Genomic DNA, 20,330 nt, shown 5'->3' with positions numbered 1-20,330 from the left:
ATTCTGTTTTTCCATTGGATAATTTCCTGAAGTTAATTCCAATCTCAAATCCATGTTTGGGTCATGAATCCACATACTTAGTTCTGTTTCTCTAAGTGCCAACTTAAATTACACAGCAGTTTTCAGACCTAGGAGTCTTAATTTTCTCCTGTCATGCAATAAACAAAAATTAACTTGACTCACTCATTTCTTTCCAGATATATGATCAGTTCTTCGCTTTCCAGTTGTATTAGAAAATTCAACACTTCTGGATGATTCTGAAAGATAAACAAGAAAAAGTTAGTTGAAAGACATTTCATTTTGACTTGCCAATTACCTGAACATGCTGCATAGAGTCCGTACTGGCTGAGAAAAATACATTTCCTTCTTGGGAACATTCTGAGACTCCAAGCACAGGAAACCAGGCTGAGAGTCTGGAAAATGCATCGTCCCTCTAAGATGGCACTGACAAGTCCCCCATTCCTGGACATTGCATCCCTTTCCTTCAGCCACATACCCCTGGAACTTTCTTAACTCCACTCCCCTAAATACTCATTCCTTATCTCTGTCTCTATACAGGGCACCTTCATTTCCCTAACTGCTCGTGCCAGAAGTTTAGCGCTATCTTTGACTCCTCTTTCTCCATCACCTCCCCCATTTAATCCATTAAAAAGTCCTGGTGAATCATCCTCCAAAATACAACTCGTATTGTCCAGGTCTCACATCCCTCCATCCATCATGGTTCAAGCCACAATTACGTCTCACCTGGGTCACCACAATGCCCTTCTAATTCAGGGTCATTGACATCTACCTTTGCCCTCCTCCCAGCCATTCTCCAGGGGCAGCAGGGATGGTATCTTCAAAAACACAACTGAATCAATTCACTCTATTTACGAGAAGCCTGCACTGGTTCCCCACTGTACTAGTGATACGATGCCAACTCTTCATCACAGCAGGAGTCCCTGGGGGGTGCAAACGGTTAATGCAGTTGCTGCTGACCAAAAGTTGATGGTTCAAGCCCACCCAGGGGGACGCCGGAGGAATGGCTGGCGATCTGCTTCTAAAACTTAGCCAATGAAAACTTACAGATCACAACAGAGTGTTGCCTGATATAGCACTGGAAGATGAATCTCGTAGGTTGGAAGGCACTACAGAACAGCTACAACAATGGACTCAACCATACAATGATCATTAAGATGGTACAGGGACTGGGCAATGCTTCATTCTGATATACATAAAGTTGTCATGAGTCAGAGCTGATTCGACAGCAACCAACAATACTATTTCATATTTGAAAGGTATCCCTATAACTCCTATAGACTATAATATTTTATATAAAATATATACTTGCAATATTTGAGCTAGATGATGAACTAACCACATTTTACTACATTTTAAACCAAAATGGACTGTAAGTTCCAAATACCCAACATTTACATTAGTTAAAATGAAACAAAATTTAAATAAAAACCACAACAAATGAAGGTCACCTGAGTTTTGGGCCAATGTTAACACATGTATTAACTAATGCCATATTCCTGGGGTGGAGCAATTTTTGCTTGATTTCAGCTCTTAGCACATCTTGCAGTCTTCCTATATCCAATATGGACACATTTGGCCATTTCAATTTAATTAAAATGAAACACAATTTAGAAATCAGTTGCTCAGCAGCACCAGCCACATTTTAAGACTCAACAGCTCCATGTGGTCAGTGGCTACTACCACTGGGCGGTACAGATACTGGACATCTCCAGCTCTGCAGAAACATCTACTGTGCAGCGCTGAGTCAGGAGTGGCAAGTACATAAAACCTGGGCAAACTTAGGTACGAACCCAAGTTATTTTTTTCATGTGCTTTAAGGAGGGTCTTCTCAATTTTAATTGATGGATAATATTATGTTAAGTAGTTAGTTACTCAAGGTTAAAGGTTAAGCTGGTGATTTTCCAGACACATGAAATGCTCACGTACATTTTTGGGGCCTGAACGAGTCTTGATTTTTATTCTAGCAAAAGATAAAACAAACATGTAGCAATCTTGTGAAAGCCACACTTCTTATGTCTGGTGTTTATATGAATTACATAGATTTGAGTACTTGCTGAGCTTTTAAAATTAACTATGCTATGTAACATTAAACATGCATTATTTGTTTTAATTTGAATATAGTGTATAAAAGTGTTTCTAAGCACCATCTTTGCTTTGGAGCCTGTGACGGGGACTTTTGCCTAAACTTACTTGTGCTTTCTGAAACTTGGATTTGATTACATTATATAATGTTCTCTCTAGGGTTTGCAAATTTGTACTCATTAATTATATCTTAGAAAAACAAGAGTATTAGTTGTGCTTACAACAAAATGTTAGATTAAAAATATGTCTCAATATTCTGTCAAACAAGTATATATAAATATGTATACGTGCGTGTATAAAACTTACTGTTTTATATGTGTACTTGGTGTGTATAAAAATAACTTGGTTACTTTACTTAAAAATTGCTCTTGCCTTAGATATTAACACACATATAACTGTTTTAAAGGGAAATCCCTAAAATTGTATTTGTGAACAAAAACAATCTGCAGCACCTTTTTTCCCCCAAAACAACTGAGGAAGTTTAAACATTAACATTGGTGGTAACTGCACATAAAGCACCCACAGGAGCCTTATAACGTTTCAATGTCAACACCCAAAAATACGTTTTCCGCAAGGGAGGTGAGAAGGTCTTTATCTGTATATTTTAGTTGAGGTATGAACATTGCTGTTAGGTGCCGTCGATTCTGTTCCAACTCATAGCGACCCCACGTACAATGGAACAAAACACTGCCCGGTCCTACGCCATCCTCACAATCACTGTTACGCTTCAGCCCATTGCTGCTGCCACTGTGTCAATCTATCTCGTTGACGGTCTTCTCTTCTTCGCTGACCCTCTCCGAGGTATGAATGATATGGCAAAAATCAATACAGAGGAAGAACAGAGACCAATTTTAATTCAAAACCAGTGATTCCATTGGATTTCTTAGTTCAAAAGCATGTATTCATTCCATTTTCTCTTGATTGCTATACTTTGGAGATAATGACCTGGGGACTGGTTAAATACAGCATTCCTTCTAAAACACGATATATTGATTACCCTAGTACAACTGGGCCTTTTATTGAATCCTTAAAGAACTGCATCTGTTGACTAAATCAATTAAATGCTTATCAACAGGCCAGAAACGTTTTGGTAGCAATTATATTTCTACTTTTTAAAATTGGGAATGGTACACCCAAAAGAGTATATAAAGCATATTGAGACCAGTTTAAAAAACAAACAAGCAATAAAATCATCACCAGGGTACCTGCCACCCAGCTTAAAGAGCAGAACATTACCAGAATCTCAGGAACCCTTTCACCCCAATGTCATCACATTCTCCTTACTTCCCATCAGAGGTAACCATTATCCTAAATTTTCTGTTAGTGATTATCTTGATTCCCTTTATAGTTTATACTGTTTAGCGTATATATTCTTAATATACTGCTTAGTTTATCCAGTTTTGAACCCCGTCTTAGTTATCTGGTGCTGCTATAACAGAAATACCACAAGTGGATGACTTTAAGAAAGAGAAATTTATTCTCTCATGGTTTAGGAGGCTAGAAATTCAAATTCAGCGCACCAGCTCCAGGGGAAGGCTTTCTCTCTCTGTTGGCTCTAGGGGGAGGTCCTTGTCATCAATCTTCCCCTGGTCAAGGAGATTTTTAGCACAGGGACTCTGGGTCCAAAGAACATGCTCTGCTCCTGGTTCTGCTTTCTTGGTGCTAGGAGGTCCCCATTCCAAGTTTCAGGGTCCCATTTTTTCTCAATCAATGCCCTTACTTTAACTTCAGACATCATTTGAGATTGGGAATTCAGCTGGCATTGTAATTCAGCCATTCTTCAATAAGACTCTGGGTTTGGTTTTCAGCAATATCAGCTCTGTTGCTACAAGAAATAAGGCTTTCTTTCAAGGCACAGTTAGAAATTTTGAGGACGTTTATGCGCGCCTGAGCTTTGACTCTGAAGCCCTGAGCTCATCTCTTTCCTTCACCACTTTGTCTAGTGAAAGCAGGACCAACCAACCAGCTTCCTTATACTTCTCACTATGACAAAATTGCAGTCACCCAGGGCCTTGCCCTTTCACCAATACCTGATCTATTGGCGGTGATACTTTGCATATTTGTATTGCTACCTCACACCATGGATTAGCAGTACCCTCTTTACTACTAGAATAGACACTTACTCTGGATGTGGATTTCCCTTCCCTACATGCAGGGCTTCTGCCAAAACTACAAACCATCGACTTACAGAATGCCTTATCCACCATCATGGTATCCCATACAGCATCATCTTGGATCAAGGGACTCACTTCACAGCAAACAAAGTGGAGTAATGGGTCCATGCTCATGGAATTCACTGGTCTTACCATGTTCCCTATCATCCTGAAGCAGCTGACTTGACAGAATGATGGAATGGCCTTCTAAAGACACAACTACAGTGCCAGCTAGGTGGTACTACCTTACAGGGTTGGTGCAATATTCCCCAGGAGGCTGTATATGCTCTAAACCAGCACCCAATATATAGTACTGTTTCTCCACAGCCAGGATTCATGGGTCCAGGAATCAAGGGGTGGAAACAGGAGTGGCACCATTCACATTATCCCTAGTAACGCACTCACAAGATTTTTGCTTCCTGTCCCCACAACCCTATGTTCTGTGGGTTTAGAGGTCTTAGTTCCAAAGGGAAGAATGCTTTCACCTGGAGACACATCTCTGATTCCACTGAACTGGAAGTTAAGAATGCCACCTGGCCACTTTGGGCTCCTTATGCCTCTGGATCAACAGGCAAAGAGGGTAGTTACCATACAGGCTTGTGTGACTGATCCTGATTACTAAGAGGAAATCAGATTGATATTATATAATGGAGGTAAAGAAGAGTGTGTTTGGAACACAGAAGATCCCTTAGGGCATCTCTTAGTACTACCATGCGACTGAAATCAATGGAAAACTACAGTAAACCAATGCCGACATGACTACTAATGGCCTAGATACTTCAGGGATGAAGGTTTGGGTCACCCCACCAGGCAAAGAACCACGACCAGCTGAGGTGCTTGCTGCGTGCAGAGGGAATACGGAATGGGTAGTGGAAAAAGGTAGTTCTAAATGCCACTTATGACCACATGACTAGTTGCAGAAATGAAGACTAACTGTTATGAGTATTCCTGCCTTGTACGTGTGCAAATATTTTTGTTTCCTTCACTTATAAAATACGAGATGTAAACAGGGCTAGTGCGTTTTCAGTTGTGTATGTGTTAGCTGTATCATGTTAAGTGCAAATATGATTTTATAATTATCTTTATTCAGAGATTATGTATGGTTTAAGGAGATGTGTATGGATATCAAGTTGACAAGGGTGGACTGTGATCATTAAGGTTGTATGTCAATTTGGCTGGGCCATGATTCTCAGTGGTTTGGCAGTTATATTGTTTGGCAGTCGTATAATGATGTGACCACCTCCATAATGAAATTTGCTATAAGGTGATCTGCTATGAGTACTCAATCAGTTGAAAGGGAGTTTCCTTGTGGGTGTGGCCTATATCTAAGTGGACTTTCTGGCAAGGCTCGTGGGCGCTCGCTCTGGATCCTACAGCTGGCTCCTGTTTGTCTGACCTCCGGTTCTCGGGACTTGAGCTAGCAGCTTACCTGCCATCTTGCCTGTCAATCTTTGGATTCCTCAGTCTTTGCAGCCTGTGAGTAAGAGCCCTGCTGTCTGATTTGCCTCCCTTGGGTTCGCCAGCCCCTGAGGTACGTGAATCAGGAGAAGCCTCCAGCCTGACCCACGCTCCAGCCTCTACAGCTGCATGAGCCATTTCCTCAATATCTCTCTCTCTCTCTATATATATATCGGTATGCTTTACTAGTTTATTTTTTTTAGTGGGTTTTACTAGTTTTGCTTCTTTAGAGAACCCAGCCTAAGATAAACCTTAGGTAGATGGCCTCATACACTGTACATTCTTCTCAGACTGGTTTCTTTTACTTAACCTTATGTCTATTAGATTCATCCGTGTGGTTGTGGGTAGCTGCAGTCACATATTTTCACCCCTGTGAAATGATCTATGGTATGAACAATTTATACTTCCATTCTCCTGTAGATGGACATCTGTGTTTTTTCTGATCTCCTCTCTTCTCTTCCCAGTAACACTGTTACAAACCTTCTTGTGCCCATGCTCCCCTCCTGCACGGGTACAACTTTCCCTGGGTAAACACCTGCATGAAATCTCTAGGTGGTGGAATCTGTACGTATGTGACTGTTATGGGTTGAATTGTGTCCCCTAAAATATATGTTGTAAATCCTAACTTTACCTGTGGTTATAGAATCTCATTTGGGAATGGGTTTTCTCTGTTACGTTACTGAGGCAGTATTAGTGTAGGGTGGGTCTTAAGTCAATCTCTTTTGAGGTATAAAAGAACAGATTAAGCAAGCAAGCACTAATGAGTAGAAGATACACACCACGTGAACCTAGAAAAAGAAGCTGAAGAAAGACAAGGACCTTGGCCCAGAGCAGACAGAAAGAGAGCTTTGCCCTAGAGCTCATGCCCTGATTTCAGACTTTTAGCCTCCTAAAGCTGTGAGAAAATTAATTTCTGTTTGCTAAAGGCACCAAGAGCATTGGTGGTGGAGTGCTTAAAGTACTTGGGCTGCTAATCAAAAGGTCTGCGGTTGGAACCCACCAGCCGCTCTGTGGGAGAAAGATGTGACAGTCTGCTTCTGTAAAGATTACAGCCTTGGAGACCCTGTGGGGCAGTTCTACCCTGTCCTTACAGGGTCCCTAATGAGTCGGAATCAACTTGATGGCGACGGGTTTTAAGGAAACCCACTTGTGATAGTTCTGTTATAGCAGTACTAGATAATTAAGACTGTGACTTTACTACAGATCTTTAAATTGTTTTCCAAAGCACAAGTAGTGACAAAGAAGGTATTAGTCCGAAGGACTGAAGGACCGACCACATGAGCCACAGCCTCCATAGCCCGGCTATCACCACTGACCACTCTGACAGGGATCACAATAGAGGGTCCTGGACAGAATGGGAGAAAAATGTAGAACAAAATTCAAATTCACAAAAAAAGGCTATTCTAGCAGGGCTCTTGGGCTTTTGCTCACTCTGGATCCTGCAGCTGGCTCCCGTTCATCTGACTTGAGCTAGCCGCTTACCTGCAATCTTGGGACTCGTCAATCTTCGCAGCCTGTGAACAAGGGCCCTGCTCTCTGACCTGATCTTGGGTCACCTGCCCTTTTGGCTACGTGAATCAGGAGAGGTCACAAATTTGGAATGTTCCAGCCTCTACAACCACATGAGCCATTCCCTTGATATAAATCTCTCCATATACATTTATATGCTTTACTGGTTTTGCTTCTCTAGAGAATTCAGCCTGAGACAGTTTCCAGGGCTGTAATCTTTACAGAAGCAGACTGCCACATCTTTCTCTGCAGAGCAGCTGGCGGCTTCAAACTGTCAACCTTACAGTTAGCAGTCAAGCACTTAACCACTGCACCACCAGGGCTCCTACTGTATTACCACAGCTTTATTACGAGGCTTGATATTTTCTAAGAGAAGTCTTCTCACCTTCATGTGTGAGCACACTGGTATTGCTCTATTGTTTTCTGGCTTCCATTCATGTTGAGACATCAGTCCTCAGGCTTCTTGTACAGGTGATCTGTCTTTTCCATCTGGTTGCTTGTAGGGTCTTCTGTTTTCTTCAGTGTTTGGCAATGTCACCGTAATTTGTCTAGGTGTAGATGTCTTTGTATTAATTCACCTTTGTCTTCCTTGGAGAAAAGGATGTTTCCTTACTCTCCTCTTCTTCAAAGTAGGTTTATCTCTCATTCACCCTTATACACCTTTCTCCTGTGGTGCTCGGCAGACAGTGGCAGGTTGGAGAAAGCAGGTATGGATGGGGCGGGGAGGGGGGAGGCGGATCCAGGGTTAGGGACTGTGCAGGAAAGAGCGGCGAAAGACCAAGATGGAGAGAATATGGGAGTGGAGGTGAAGGCACTGATTATATGGCTGAGTAAATGGGACCATCAGGTGCTGACCAAAAAGGTGCCACAGACACCTTCTGTGGACAGGGCTTTGTGGAGCAGACATTCCAGAGAAAACAGGACCGATTCTTATGGAATATTGACCAGGAGGAAAAGCAAGAGTTGTACCTAAAGAGAATCATTTGACCCTGGAAGTAATCTATCCTCAGCAAAGGTGATGATGAATAAGAAGATGTTACAGGAACATTCAACAATTTCCTGGTGCCCCCAAAGTCTTAAGGAAGAATGTCTGTCTTTGCTAGTTTCAAATGACAACTGAATCAATCTGTTTTTCTTATCGTACTGCCTCTTAAGCTACATAATGCATGCTATACAAGGCACTCAGATTTATCAGTATTCATACTTACACGTATGCATGTATATAAGTGCATGTATGTACGTATGTTTGTGTGTAATTACATTCCATGCATGTAATTTTCATAGAGGTTTTCGTGGAATAGCTCTTGCAGTTTTTATTTACACTTCGCTCCTGATTTCACGGAGCCCTGGTGGTGCAGTGGTTAACAGCTATGGCTGCTGACCTTTTGGTAACCATATGGGGCAGTTCTACTCCGTCCTATAGGGTTGCGATGAGTCAGAATTCACTTGATGGCAATGGGTTTGGTTTTGTTTGCCTGGTTCCATCATCTACTCCCCTCCCCCCGCCAAAAAAAAAAAAAAAACCCCATCGCCATCAAGTGGATCCCAGGGCTCAGCTGTAAGTCCCCGGATTGGAGAGAGAGGTCCTGAGATAAGTTCCCAGGCAAATGCAGCCTTTACTGAACCTCACTACCTCCTAAGTAGGGCTGAAGCTGCATTACTGGGCCCAGAATACCAGATGCACACATTCCCCTCCACACGCATGCTCTCCCAGGAGGCCCATCACTCCCTTGATCCATGAGTGTTTGGCAGGCCCTCCCACCGCCCATCTCTTGGATGCTCAGTGACCCTGTGCTTCCTCAGGGCTCTCACCCAACGCCTTTGGTCGGGGTACCCTCGCTAACTGCAAGTATAAACAGATGTTTTGAAAATGTTCTACTGATTATCTACAGGTTTTCCTTCTTGCCATTAGTCATGTTGCGCTGCCTTCCTGTAATCTGTATAATCGGGAATGTACCCAAATTTGGGTTTGAATGGTTTCCCCCATTGTAGATGCAGAGCAGCTCAAGTCAACAGACTTAGCTTTTCATGGATGCAGGGATGCTTATGATTCTTTCCCCTCATGGATGGACTCAGGCAGAGTATCATCTCCCTGGACTTTCTACGTTCTTAGTGAAGAGTCAATTGTCAACAACTTAGAACAGCCTGAACCTGACCATGAAGCTGAAATCATTGTGGCAGTGAGGAGGCAGCTGGGTTGGCAGGAAAGAAGGGAATTACCACTTAAAAATAAACAAACAAACAAAAAAAGATGTGGTCAACAGCCAAACCCACTGCCACCACGACTCCTAGGTTGTCCTTTCATGGTCTGTGGTCAGTCCTGAGCCAAAGCTTCTCATCTCAACTGTCAATTCTGGACGCTTGGGGCATCTAATTTTTCAAGCAGAACAATATTAAAATATTGCATTCAAGGGAACTCTGAAATAACAAGATCCTCCTCCAGCACTAAAGAAAATGCTTCACACTGTGGCCTTGGCATTCATGGGGCACGGGGGAGCCATTTATCGCTATGAATATTTAGAGGCAATCTTGATTACCACTTTAATACTAGAGCTGTCACTCCACAGCCTGAGAGACGCACACCGTGGAATTTAGTGGGGACCAAAGTGAATTAACTGCAGTACACCACAGTCAGGAATTAAGCCTCTGTGCGGCATAATGGGGTGTCCCTGGCTTGGGTCTTTCAGTTATGACATAAATGAAGATAATGTAAGGTATTGATTTTTTTTTTTTCCTGATGGGAAATTGACATTACCCAGCAATTTGCTGAAATATGCAGACTGGCGCATGTCATCTTTAGGTAAAACTGCTTCTGAAAGATACATAAAGTCGCTGTAAATTGTTTCTGTGTTAAAACATCGGATTATTTGTAGTACGGAATCTTCTTACTATATTTTTGTGGCATAATAAGCTTTGCCATCTTCAGCTCCGTTCTCCTTTTGTCCTGGGAACAGGCACAACCCCACCACCTTGGGCACATGTAATGCTCTCAGCTCAAGCTCTTGATCCCATGGCAACTGGAATGATCACAGACGCTTAGATTTGTAGCAAACATTCTGGATTACTGTAGCTATGCACAGAGCATCTTAAAGACTTAAAGGCCCATCCAAAGCCCAGCCTCCCTACACCCAGCATCCCCCACACACACACAGGGCCATCGGCAGCCCGGCCACCCCGCACCCAGCATCTCGCACACACACAGGCCCATCCACAGCCCAGCCACCCTGCACCCAGCATACTGCACACACAGGCCCATCTGCAGCCCGGCCACCCCATGTCCAGCATTCTGCGCACATAAGTATCCTAGATTCCTGATGCTTCTCTGACAGAAATACCACAAGTAGTAGGTGGCTTTAAAGAACAGAAATTATTTTCTCACAGTTCAGGAGGCTAGAAGCCTGAATTCAGAGAGCCAGCTCTAGGGGAAGGCTCTCCGTTGGCTCTGGGGGAGAGATCCCTGTCTCAGCTTCTCTAGCCCCAGCATCCCTCGGTTCCCCGGTGTCCTGACGTGGCATGTATCTTCCCCCACTTGTGCTAGCTTGTCTCTGTATCTAAATCGCTCCTTATAGCTCAGAAGTGATTAGGCTTAGGATACGCCCTACACCAGCACAGTGTCATTAACATAACAAAGAAAACCCTATTCCCAAACAGCACCACATCCACAGGTACCTTAAGGCCAGGGTTCCAACACATTCTTGGGGAGATACCGTTCAACCCACAACACGCAGGTTCTGCGCCCTTGTGAACAGACACCATACAACAGGCCCGGGATGAGAAGTACTCCTCATGTGAAGAAGCTCTTTTGTGGGCGCCAGAACCCAAATTCACTTTAGCATCCTCACACAACCTCCAACAGCCCAGAGAAAGGTCCCTGACCCCCCTTAGTGACTTCTAGAGGCATCCTAAATTGAGAGTTTTACGAATTCCTCCCCCTTTGATTGCAAAGGAACAATGATTTTTAAAAAGAAACCACTACTTCATCTTGGAGATGTCATTTTTTTTTTCCACTAGGAGGCAGCTCCGGGCAGAAGTTTGTCTACAGACTGTCTAGATGCTGCAACTTGGGCTATGGGACTGCAGGCCTCAGTTTTCTCATCAGGAAAATGGGGACAGCAATACTTTTCCTGCCTATCAATGTGGCAGGCAGAATAAAGGACCTCAAAGACAAGCACGTCCTAATGCCTGGAACCTTTTACCATGTTACCTTACATGGCAAAGTGATTTTGCAGATGTGATTAATGCTAAGAACCTTGAGATGGGGAGTTATCCTGGATTATCTGGGTGGGCTCGATGTAATCACGAGCCTTTGAGTAGAGAACCTCTCCAGGCTGGGGCCAGAGAGATGCGATGTGAGTCGGATTCAGCCTGGATTGCTCATTCTGCAGGTGGAGGAAGGGCGCCAAGAGCCAAGGAAGGCGGTGCCATTTAGAAGTTAGAAACAGCTCTGTTTACAGCCAGCAAGAAAATGGGGACCTGTGTTCTACAACCGCAAGGAACTGAATTCTGCCAACATCATGAATGAGGAGTGAACAGAGCCTCCCCTAGAGCTCCACAAAGGCAGGCATTCCCTGCAATCATCGTGATTTTAAAGCAGGTGAGGCCTGAAGCAGGGAAACCAGCCGTGCCCCCTGGACTTCCGACCTACCGACCTACAGATACAACAGACTGTTTTTACAGCAGCAGTGGAAAACTAATATAACCGGGAAGAATGCTATGAGATTCCGATGGGAAAATGTGTGTTTGCAAACCATGAGGCATGATGTGATTAAAATGCATGCTTATCATGGAAATCCTATCAAATGAAACCACTACTTCACACACCATGACAGTGACAAAATGCTGTCTCACTTATTATTTATTGTTCTTCACCCAAATTGCAGCCCTTTGTGCTTTTTGTATTTAGGTCTCAACAGGCATAATAAATTAGGTTAAAAAAAAACTGAACTAACAACATTTTCAAAAAGTAATATTATGCATTCATTAATAGAAGGCCTATTTATGAGCCAGGCGCCAGGGAGATATCTGAAAACAACTCACTTGGCTCCTCTTCTTCTTTCACGTGGGGAAGAGCATCTTACATAATATTCGGGTAATCCCTGACTTATGATGTATTTGTGTAATGATGATCCCCACTTAACGATGGTCTGTTGTATTTGTTTTTTGTACATTCTATTATTAGTGAACCCTGGTGGCCCAGTGGCTAAGAGCTCGGCTGCTAACCAAAAGGCCGGTAGTTCGAATCCACCTGCCACTCCTTGGAAATCCTATGGAGCAGTTCTACTCTGTCCTATAGGGTCGTTATGAATTGGAATCAACTCTACGGCAATAGCTATACCGGTATCATCAGTAATATGCACTACGAACAATGTTGCAGCGTGTAATTTGCTGCTGTCTCATTCTCAGATGTTTACTGGCAGATGTTCAAAGAAGATTTATAAAGACCCTGATAAAAGGCAGTAATAATGCAAACTAAAAACAAAGAGGGTTTCAACTCACGTCAACCAATTTATGATGGAGTTGTCGGAAGGGAACCCCATCTTCAGTTGAGGATTACCAAAATGTATGACCAGCATTACAGAAAGGGGTGATAGAAGGTTCTAGAAGTTGTGTGTGGATGTGGCACAAAGTATGTGAATACACTTCATTTTGATGTGAAGTATTCTAAATGTAATACTTTCTAAGATATACTTACTGACGTCATCAATAATACTAATACTATTACAAAGTACTACAGATCTTTGGTTTTTGGAATGACCTGCTGAGCCTTATATGACACAGCCATAAAATAGTGTGCACCGTGTTCATTAACCAGAAAGCTTGGTTTCCAAGTCAAAGTTCATTTATCTAACTAATTTAATGTCTGGAAACACTCCTGCACCATTTTTTCTACAACACCATTTCAGAACTGTTAGTCAAGGGAAGTTAAAAGCTTAAGTTGCTAGTCCGCTTGCATGTGAGCTGTCTTCTGGAGAGAATGTCCCATTTAGATGGTGACTAAGAGCCATTTGTAAAGTGTCCCTGGAATCTCTTTCAAATAAACATTAGCAGGATATAACAAACCCCTTCAAAACTAATCCTGCTATGGATCACAGCAGCACTGCCAAGTCACGGTGTACTTAGTGACCCCTAGGACAATTAGGCGTTCTCATTAAAAACAGGATTATAGCTGATTGTTGACTTTTTATAAAAGCACATTCAAATTGCTCCATAAAAATGCATGCTAAGGCCCTGCAAAGATCTGTAAGAATTCATGTTTCACTACTTCAGAAAGCTAACTGGTGGGACAGAAATCATGGTCTGGTTGTTACTAACGGGTTCCCTTTGCGTGCCTGTCACCCTTGGGGAGTTTGGGCCTCGAGGTCAGGAGGGAAAAGGAACAGGAGGATGGGGGGCAACAGGAACGTTTGTTCATTGCTGATGGGAATGCAAAACTGTGCAGCTGCTTCGGACGGCAACCTGGCAGTTTCTCACAAAGCTAAGCATGGGCTTATCATCTGACCCAATGATCACGCTCTTAGGTGTTACCCAAAGAAGCTGAAAACTTATGTCCACATAAAAACCTGTGCATGAATGTTTATAGTAGCTTTAACTGTCAAAAACTAGATCCAACCAAGATGTCCTTCAATAGGTGAGTTGTCCCTCCCCCGCCCTTAAACCAAACTCATTGCTGTGGAGTCAATTCCAACTCAAAGTGACCCTACAGGGCAGAAAAGAACTACCCCACAGGGTTTACGAGGCTGTAATCTTTCGTAGATATAGAAGGAGCCCTGGTGGCACACTGGTTAAGCACTAACTGAAAGGTCAGTGATTTGAACCCACTAGCCACTCCACGGAAGAAAGATGTAGTGTCTCTTTCAGTGGAAATCCTATGGAGCGGTTCTACTCTGTCCTACAGGGTCGATATGAGTTGCAATCATCTCCAAGGCACACAACAATCTTTATGGAAGTAGACTGCTCCATCTTTCTCCCATGGAGTGGGTGATGGGTGCAAACCACTGACCTTTCAGTTAGCACTTAACCAATGCACCACCAGGGCTCCTTCTAAATCCATACCCAAAAACCCAAAACCAAACCCACTGCCATTGAGTCGATTCCAACTGATAGCGACCCTATAGGAAAGAGTAGAACTGCCCCCATAGAGTTTCCAAGGAGTGCCTACTGGATTCCAACTGGTGACCTTTTGGTTAACATCCATAGCTCTTAATCACTACGGCATCAGGGTTTCCCTATATCCATACAGTGGAGTATTAATCAGCAATTAAAAGAAATGAGCCATCAAGCTGCTGTTCTCAAACCTGAGCAAGCATCAGAATCACCCGGAGGGCTTATTAAAACAGACTGAAGGTCCTACCCCAGAGTTCTGATTCCACAGATCTGGGTGGGACTTGAGCATTTACAATTCTAAATTTTCAGCCAATGCTGCTGCTGCTGCTGGTCCAAGGACCCACATGTTCAGAACCGCTAAGACAGACCAGGAGTCCTGGGTGGCTCAAACAGTTAACATGCTAGTCTGCTAACCAAAAGGTTGGAGGTTCGAATCTACCCAGAGGCACCTTGGAAGAAAGGCATTGTGATCTATTTCCAGAAGAATCGGCTACTGAAAACCCTACTGAGCACAATTCTACTCTGACACACATGAGGTCACCGTAAGTCAGACTTAACTCTAGGACAATTGGTTTGGGTTTGGTTTTGGTTTTGGTTTTGGTGCTAGGCCAAGTTTCCCAAAATGGTACTCTGTGGAGTTTAGCCTGAAGCTCTCACTGGTTTGGTCCCAAAGTGTGCGCTATACAATGCTGTCAGTTTGATTTAGTTGCTAACATCTAAGCATTGGGTGACCTTTCAGACAAACCTCCTCAGGGGAAAAGAATCTCAAGAATGATGGCAACCCTGGGCTTGCACTTCATGCATTAACAATCGATTGGATAGATGCTGCCACCTTTCCTGGGGTGGGTACTCTCCAAGTCCACCGTGGGCCGCCAGGTCTACACATGGAGGACAAGGGGTTCTCTATGGTCTTATGCCTGGCCAGCATCACTCGTTGATGCCACCAGCCTGGCCCCTACAGCAGCTGAGTCCATGATTCTGGGTCTAATGTCACATGGGATGGCTGCACAGACCAAAGATATGTGTAAATACGTGTAGTATGAAGGAATGAGCCCTACTTCCTGGCCTTCTCTTCTACTTCAGGAACTACTCCCCATCCCTTCAGGCTCCTCAGATGCCCCTGACCTTCGACACCCTTCCTGATGGCTCAGGCAGGACTCTTCTCTCCTTTCTTTGCACTGTAGACTGGACTTCCCACGTTCTGCCCAGAGTGCAGTTATTTCTGTTCATGGCTGTAGACTCACAAGGCTATATGCTTCCTCAGGTCTTCTCCAACTTTGAGAACCCTTCAAGATGCCTCAGGTGCTGCTTTCTCATACACACAAAGAACAAAACCACTGTATATTGACTTGATTAACTTTATCAGTAACTTAAAAAAGGTTGCTCACTCTTTCCTTCTTCAAATAATTACAGGCCAGATACTGCTAAGTGTGGTCTCTCCACCTTGATAATCAATCTAGACTCATGCTACAAAGTTCAAAGCTATTAAAATATTTTATAATACTGAGCAAACGAATATCCTGGCTACTTTTTTGTTGATACTTTCTTAACAAAGTTACATATTTAAATGCGTCTTTAATACAGATAATTTTCAGACTAAAACAGAAAATCTAGTTCCTGCTGAGGACAAGGCTGGAATTAGCACAAATGTGTAACAACCAAATCCTTAGCACTCTTTTGAGCTTTCCTGGGTTAACAAACAAAACCACCAAGCCAGTTGCGTGGAGTCAACTGTGACTCATGGCGACCCCATGTGTGTCAGAGCAGAACTGCGCTCCACGGGGTTTTCAGTGGCTGAGTTTTTGGAAGTGATCCCCAGGCCTTTCTTCTGAGGTGCCTCTAGGTGAAGCTGAACCTCCAACCTTTCGATTAGCAGCTGAGTGCTTAAACTTAAATTAAGGCTCACTGTGGCAATGGTGGAACCCTGGTAGTGCAGTGGTTAAGAGCTCGGATGCTAACCAAAATGCTGGCAGTTCAAATCTACCAGTCACTCCTTAGAAACCCTATGGGGCAGTTCTACTCTATCTTATAGGGTCACTATGAGTGGGAATTGACTTGACAGCAACGGGTTTGATTTGTTGGTGGAAATAGCAGTATTTCCACCTGAACAATATTGGCTGTCTCAAAGTAGACAAGATAAACAAAATTCATGGTTATTGCTGCATCTTCATTTCCTTCCCTGGGGCAGCGTATGGCTTTGCCTTAGGGAGGAGGGCCAGGGGCTCAGGGCTCTCTCCATGTGCTGCCAGGAAGAGGAGAGAGTGGCTCCATTCCCACGGATGGCCTTAAACCACCACACAAAACCAGACGCGTAATCGATTTAACTGTACGATGGAGCTCTGGTGGCGCAGTGGACTATAAAACACTAAATAATGTTGACCTGACAAGAGACAAGGCAGAGGAAGAGGGAATCAGACAGCTAACAGGCACAGTACATGAGTATGAATAACTGACAACTGACCAATGAGATTTTAACCAACAAAAGCCAAAATTCTAGTATTTTCTAGAGAATGTCATACATTGAGGCCCGAGCTTCTGCCGAAAAACCTTTCATTTATAATAATTTCAAAGAGAGTAATTTCAAAAAGATTTCAGTTTAGTTATTAGCTAAAAGATAATTTGTATAAACAAAATGTGTATGTGTGTGTGTGTTTCTTAAGTATAATAAAGGATCTTACTAATGGTGCAGTGGAATAAAGAAATGTAAAAACTATTCCATGGCCCTCAACTTCAAATCAAAGGTTTCCCTGGTAATTCCCTGCACATAGAAAACTCAGGCTTACTGTAAGACAAAACCTGCAAGTCATCAATTGAATCCATAGATTGCTTCACACTAAACTGTTGTTATTGTTGTTAAGTGCCACCGAGTGGCTTCTGACTCATAGCAACCCTACGTACAACAGAAAGAAACACTGCCCCGTCCTGTGCCGTCCTCGCAATCACTGTTATGCCTGAGCTCAATGTTGTAGCCACTGTGTCAGTCCATCTCCTTGAGGGTCTTCCTCTTTTTTGCTGACCCTCTACTCTCCCAAGTATGATGTCCATCTTCAGGGACTGGTCCCTCCTGATAACACGTCCAAAGTATGTGGGACTAAGTCTCACCATCCTCACTTCTAATGAGCATTCTGGCTGTACTTCTTCTGAGACAGATCTGTTCGTTCTTCTGGCAGTCCACGGTATACTCGATATTCTTTGCCAATTCAAAGGTATCGATTCTTCTTCGGTCTTCCTTATACTCCATCCAGCTTTTGCATGCATACGAGGTGTCTGAATATACCACGGCTTGGGTCAGGTGCACTTTAGTCCTCAAAGTGACATCTTTGCTTTTTAATACTTCAACCAACACTAAACTAGAACTTGCTTTTTCTTTATTACCAGCTGCTGTTGAGTCAACTCCAACTGATAGCAACCCCATGTGTGTCAGAGCAGAACTGTGCTCCACAGGGTTTTCGACGGCTGATTTTTTTGTAAGTAGATTGCCAGGCCTTTCTCCCAAAGCGGCTCTGCATGGTCAGGCACCTCCAGCCTCTCAGTTAACAGTGAGCACATTAACAATTTGCACCCAGGGGCTCATTTTTCATTATGACCCCCACACCCCACCAAAAAAAAAAAAAAGAAACAAGTCCGGATCACACAGACCTGGGTTCAAACTGGAGCTGGACCACTCACACTGCCTCTGTGACTCAGTTACTGCCAGCCTCTCTCAGCCCCGGTGTCCTCACTTGTAAATAGTAGTAGTATCGGCTTTGAGGATTAAATGACATGTTTTGTATCAATACCGGACAGGGCTGGCCTGTAGGACACATTTAGTGTGAGTGGCAGTGGCAATTAAACCACACTGTTGTTTGCACTGATCATACCTTCTGCTCCTTTTGTCCAAGGATATATTTTCACCCTCTAATCCAGCAACACACTCGTGTTCTAACAGTCCAGTTTCCATTTCTTTGCACACCGTAACATCATATCACAAAAATACACATACACGCATATTTCCGTGCTTCTACAGGAATTGATTTTACGGGAACTGATGAAAAAAAGAGATGTTCATAAGAACCACATCAAACTGCCAATCATAGCTCTCTGAATAAGTAAAGATTAATAATCCTCTATGAATGATTCTAGGGGGCTGTTCCCCACACCACAGGAAGATCCACACTCTCCTGTCCCCATTCCACCTGTCCATTGCTTTGTCTAGCCTAGCAGCATGCTGTTTAAAGAAAAAGAAAATGAAACAGAACTGTGGGTTGTGGACTGGGTAGGGGGGAAGTCCACATCTCCTCACTTGACCATAAAAGCTAAAACTCAACCATGGCAATAAAGACTTGAAGCAGGGAACATATACACACACCAGCGGCAGGGCAGGCATCTACATACCTTGACTGCTAGAAACCACCCAAACTCCCAGCAGGCAGACTTCACGAAAGGCAGAGCATGAGAAGAACGGCAGGCTCAGCTCCAGCCCTGATTGTGCAGACTGTCGGAAAATGGGCCAAAATACGTGCCGTAACATTTTTAAAAATACAATGTGTAAGACCTCTACCTTATTTTTAAAATTTCCAGTAAGAGTGGCATTTTCAAAGTCAAGCAGTCATCATCCCCTCCCCCAAGCGTATCTTTTGCAGACCCCATATGCCACTGTTCCTTCAACTGCTGCCCATACAGCGTGGGTACAGAACCACCACCATTCTGCTGCTCTGTTTGGAACCACTTCAGGTGGATCAGGTTTTTCCTAAAATGAAAACTGGGTTGGAATATTTTAGATGTGAGCCAACTAACTTAAGAGTTCAGTGAGACTCTTTAACCCCCTTGAAGTATACCTTCAAGTCTAATAAATTCAGCCCAACAGTGTATTAGCTAGTCTTCCACTATGACCCCTAGAGCTCTTTTTCATATAAACTGCTTTTATACCAGATTCCCTCCACGTTAGACATGCTTATCTAGTTTTTGCATTGAACTGAAAATCAAAACAGCCAAACCTGTTGCCATTGAGTCAATTCCAACTTATAGTAACCCTAGGGTTTCCAAGGCTGTAATCTTTACAGAAGCAGACTGTCTCATCTTTTTCCCATGGAGCCGCTGGTGGGTTCGAACCACCGATCTTTGGGTTAGTAGACAAGCATTTTAATCACTGTGGTACCAGCGCTCCCTGATGAACTGAAGGCCTTGTCGTTTTACCTACTGATTTATCTCATGTGTTTTTACCCATATTCCTAACCTATTGAGGGCTTTTAAAGGGTTGATGCTTTTAGCCAACCTGGTAGTTGCCAGATGTTATGCTGGCCTCATAAAAGCATGAGATGCCAGTGTCAGTGAGCTGCCAAGAAATGCTCATTCTCACACCCCACTGGTACAATGTGAATTGGTACAGCCTTCCATGAGGCAATCTGGAAATAGTTATCATACTCCTTAAAAATGTGCATAGCTTTGATCCAACAATTCCACCTCTAAGAATTCAGCCAAAGCAAAAACTAGAAAAGTATGCACAGATATGAGCAGAAAAAGGCTTAGCATACTTTAGGGTGGAAAATCAGAGAACACCTATATGCCCATCCCAGGGGACTGGTTAATACATTCTTTAGTATCTAGTGCTGCTATAACAGGAATACCACAGGTGGATGGCTTTAACGAAGATAAGTGTATTTTCTCACAGTCTAGTAGGCTAGAAGTCTGAATTCAGGGTGCCAGCTCCAGGGGAAAGTTTTCTCTATCAGCTCTGGGGGAAGGTCCTTGTCATCAATCTTCCCCTGGTCTAGGACTTTCTCAGCACAGGGACCCCAGGTACAAAGGACCTGCTCTGCTCCTGGTTCTTCATTCTTGGTGGCAAGAGGTCCCTCTCCTCTCTGCTTGCTTCTCTCTTTTATATCTGAAAAGAGATTGATTCAAGATACAACCTAATCCTGTAGATTGAGTTCTGCCTCATTAAATAACTGCCTCTAATCCTGCCTCAATAACATCATAGAGGTTAGAATCTACAATACAGAAGATAATTACATCAGCTCACAA

General features: G+C 43.4%; 1 protein-coding gene across 2 annotated transcripts in view; it reads right to left on the bottom strand.

The window, feature by feature from the left end:
* ADAM12 (ADAM metallopeptidase domain 12) overlaps positions 1 to 20,330 on the bottom strand; it is a 377,170-nt gene that overhangs the window by 271,368 nt on the left and 85,472 nt on the right. For both annotated transcript variants that reach the window (XM_064269188.1, XM_064269189.1), the window contains exon 3: positions 184 to 257. In XM_064269188.1, the coding sequence (XP_064125258.1) occupies positions 184 to 257 (74 nt within the window). The remainder of the gene's footprint in view (positions 1 to 183; positions 258 to 20,330) is intronic.

The sequence above is a fragment of the Loxodonta africana genome, chromosome 16, assembly GCF_030014295.1.
Source record: "Loxodonta africana isolate mLoxAfr1 chromosome 16, mLoxAfr1.hap2, whole genome shotgun sequence".
Classification (NCBI taxonomy): domain Eukaryota; kingdom Metazoa; phylum Chordata; class Mammalia; order Proboscidea; family Elephantidae; genus Loxodonta; species Loxodonta africana.
Note: the sequence above shows the minus strand (reverse complement) of the source record. Positions and strands in the feature narration are given on the sequence as shown.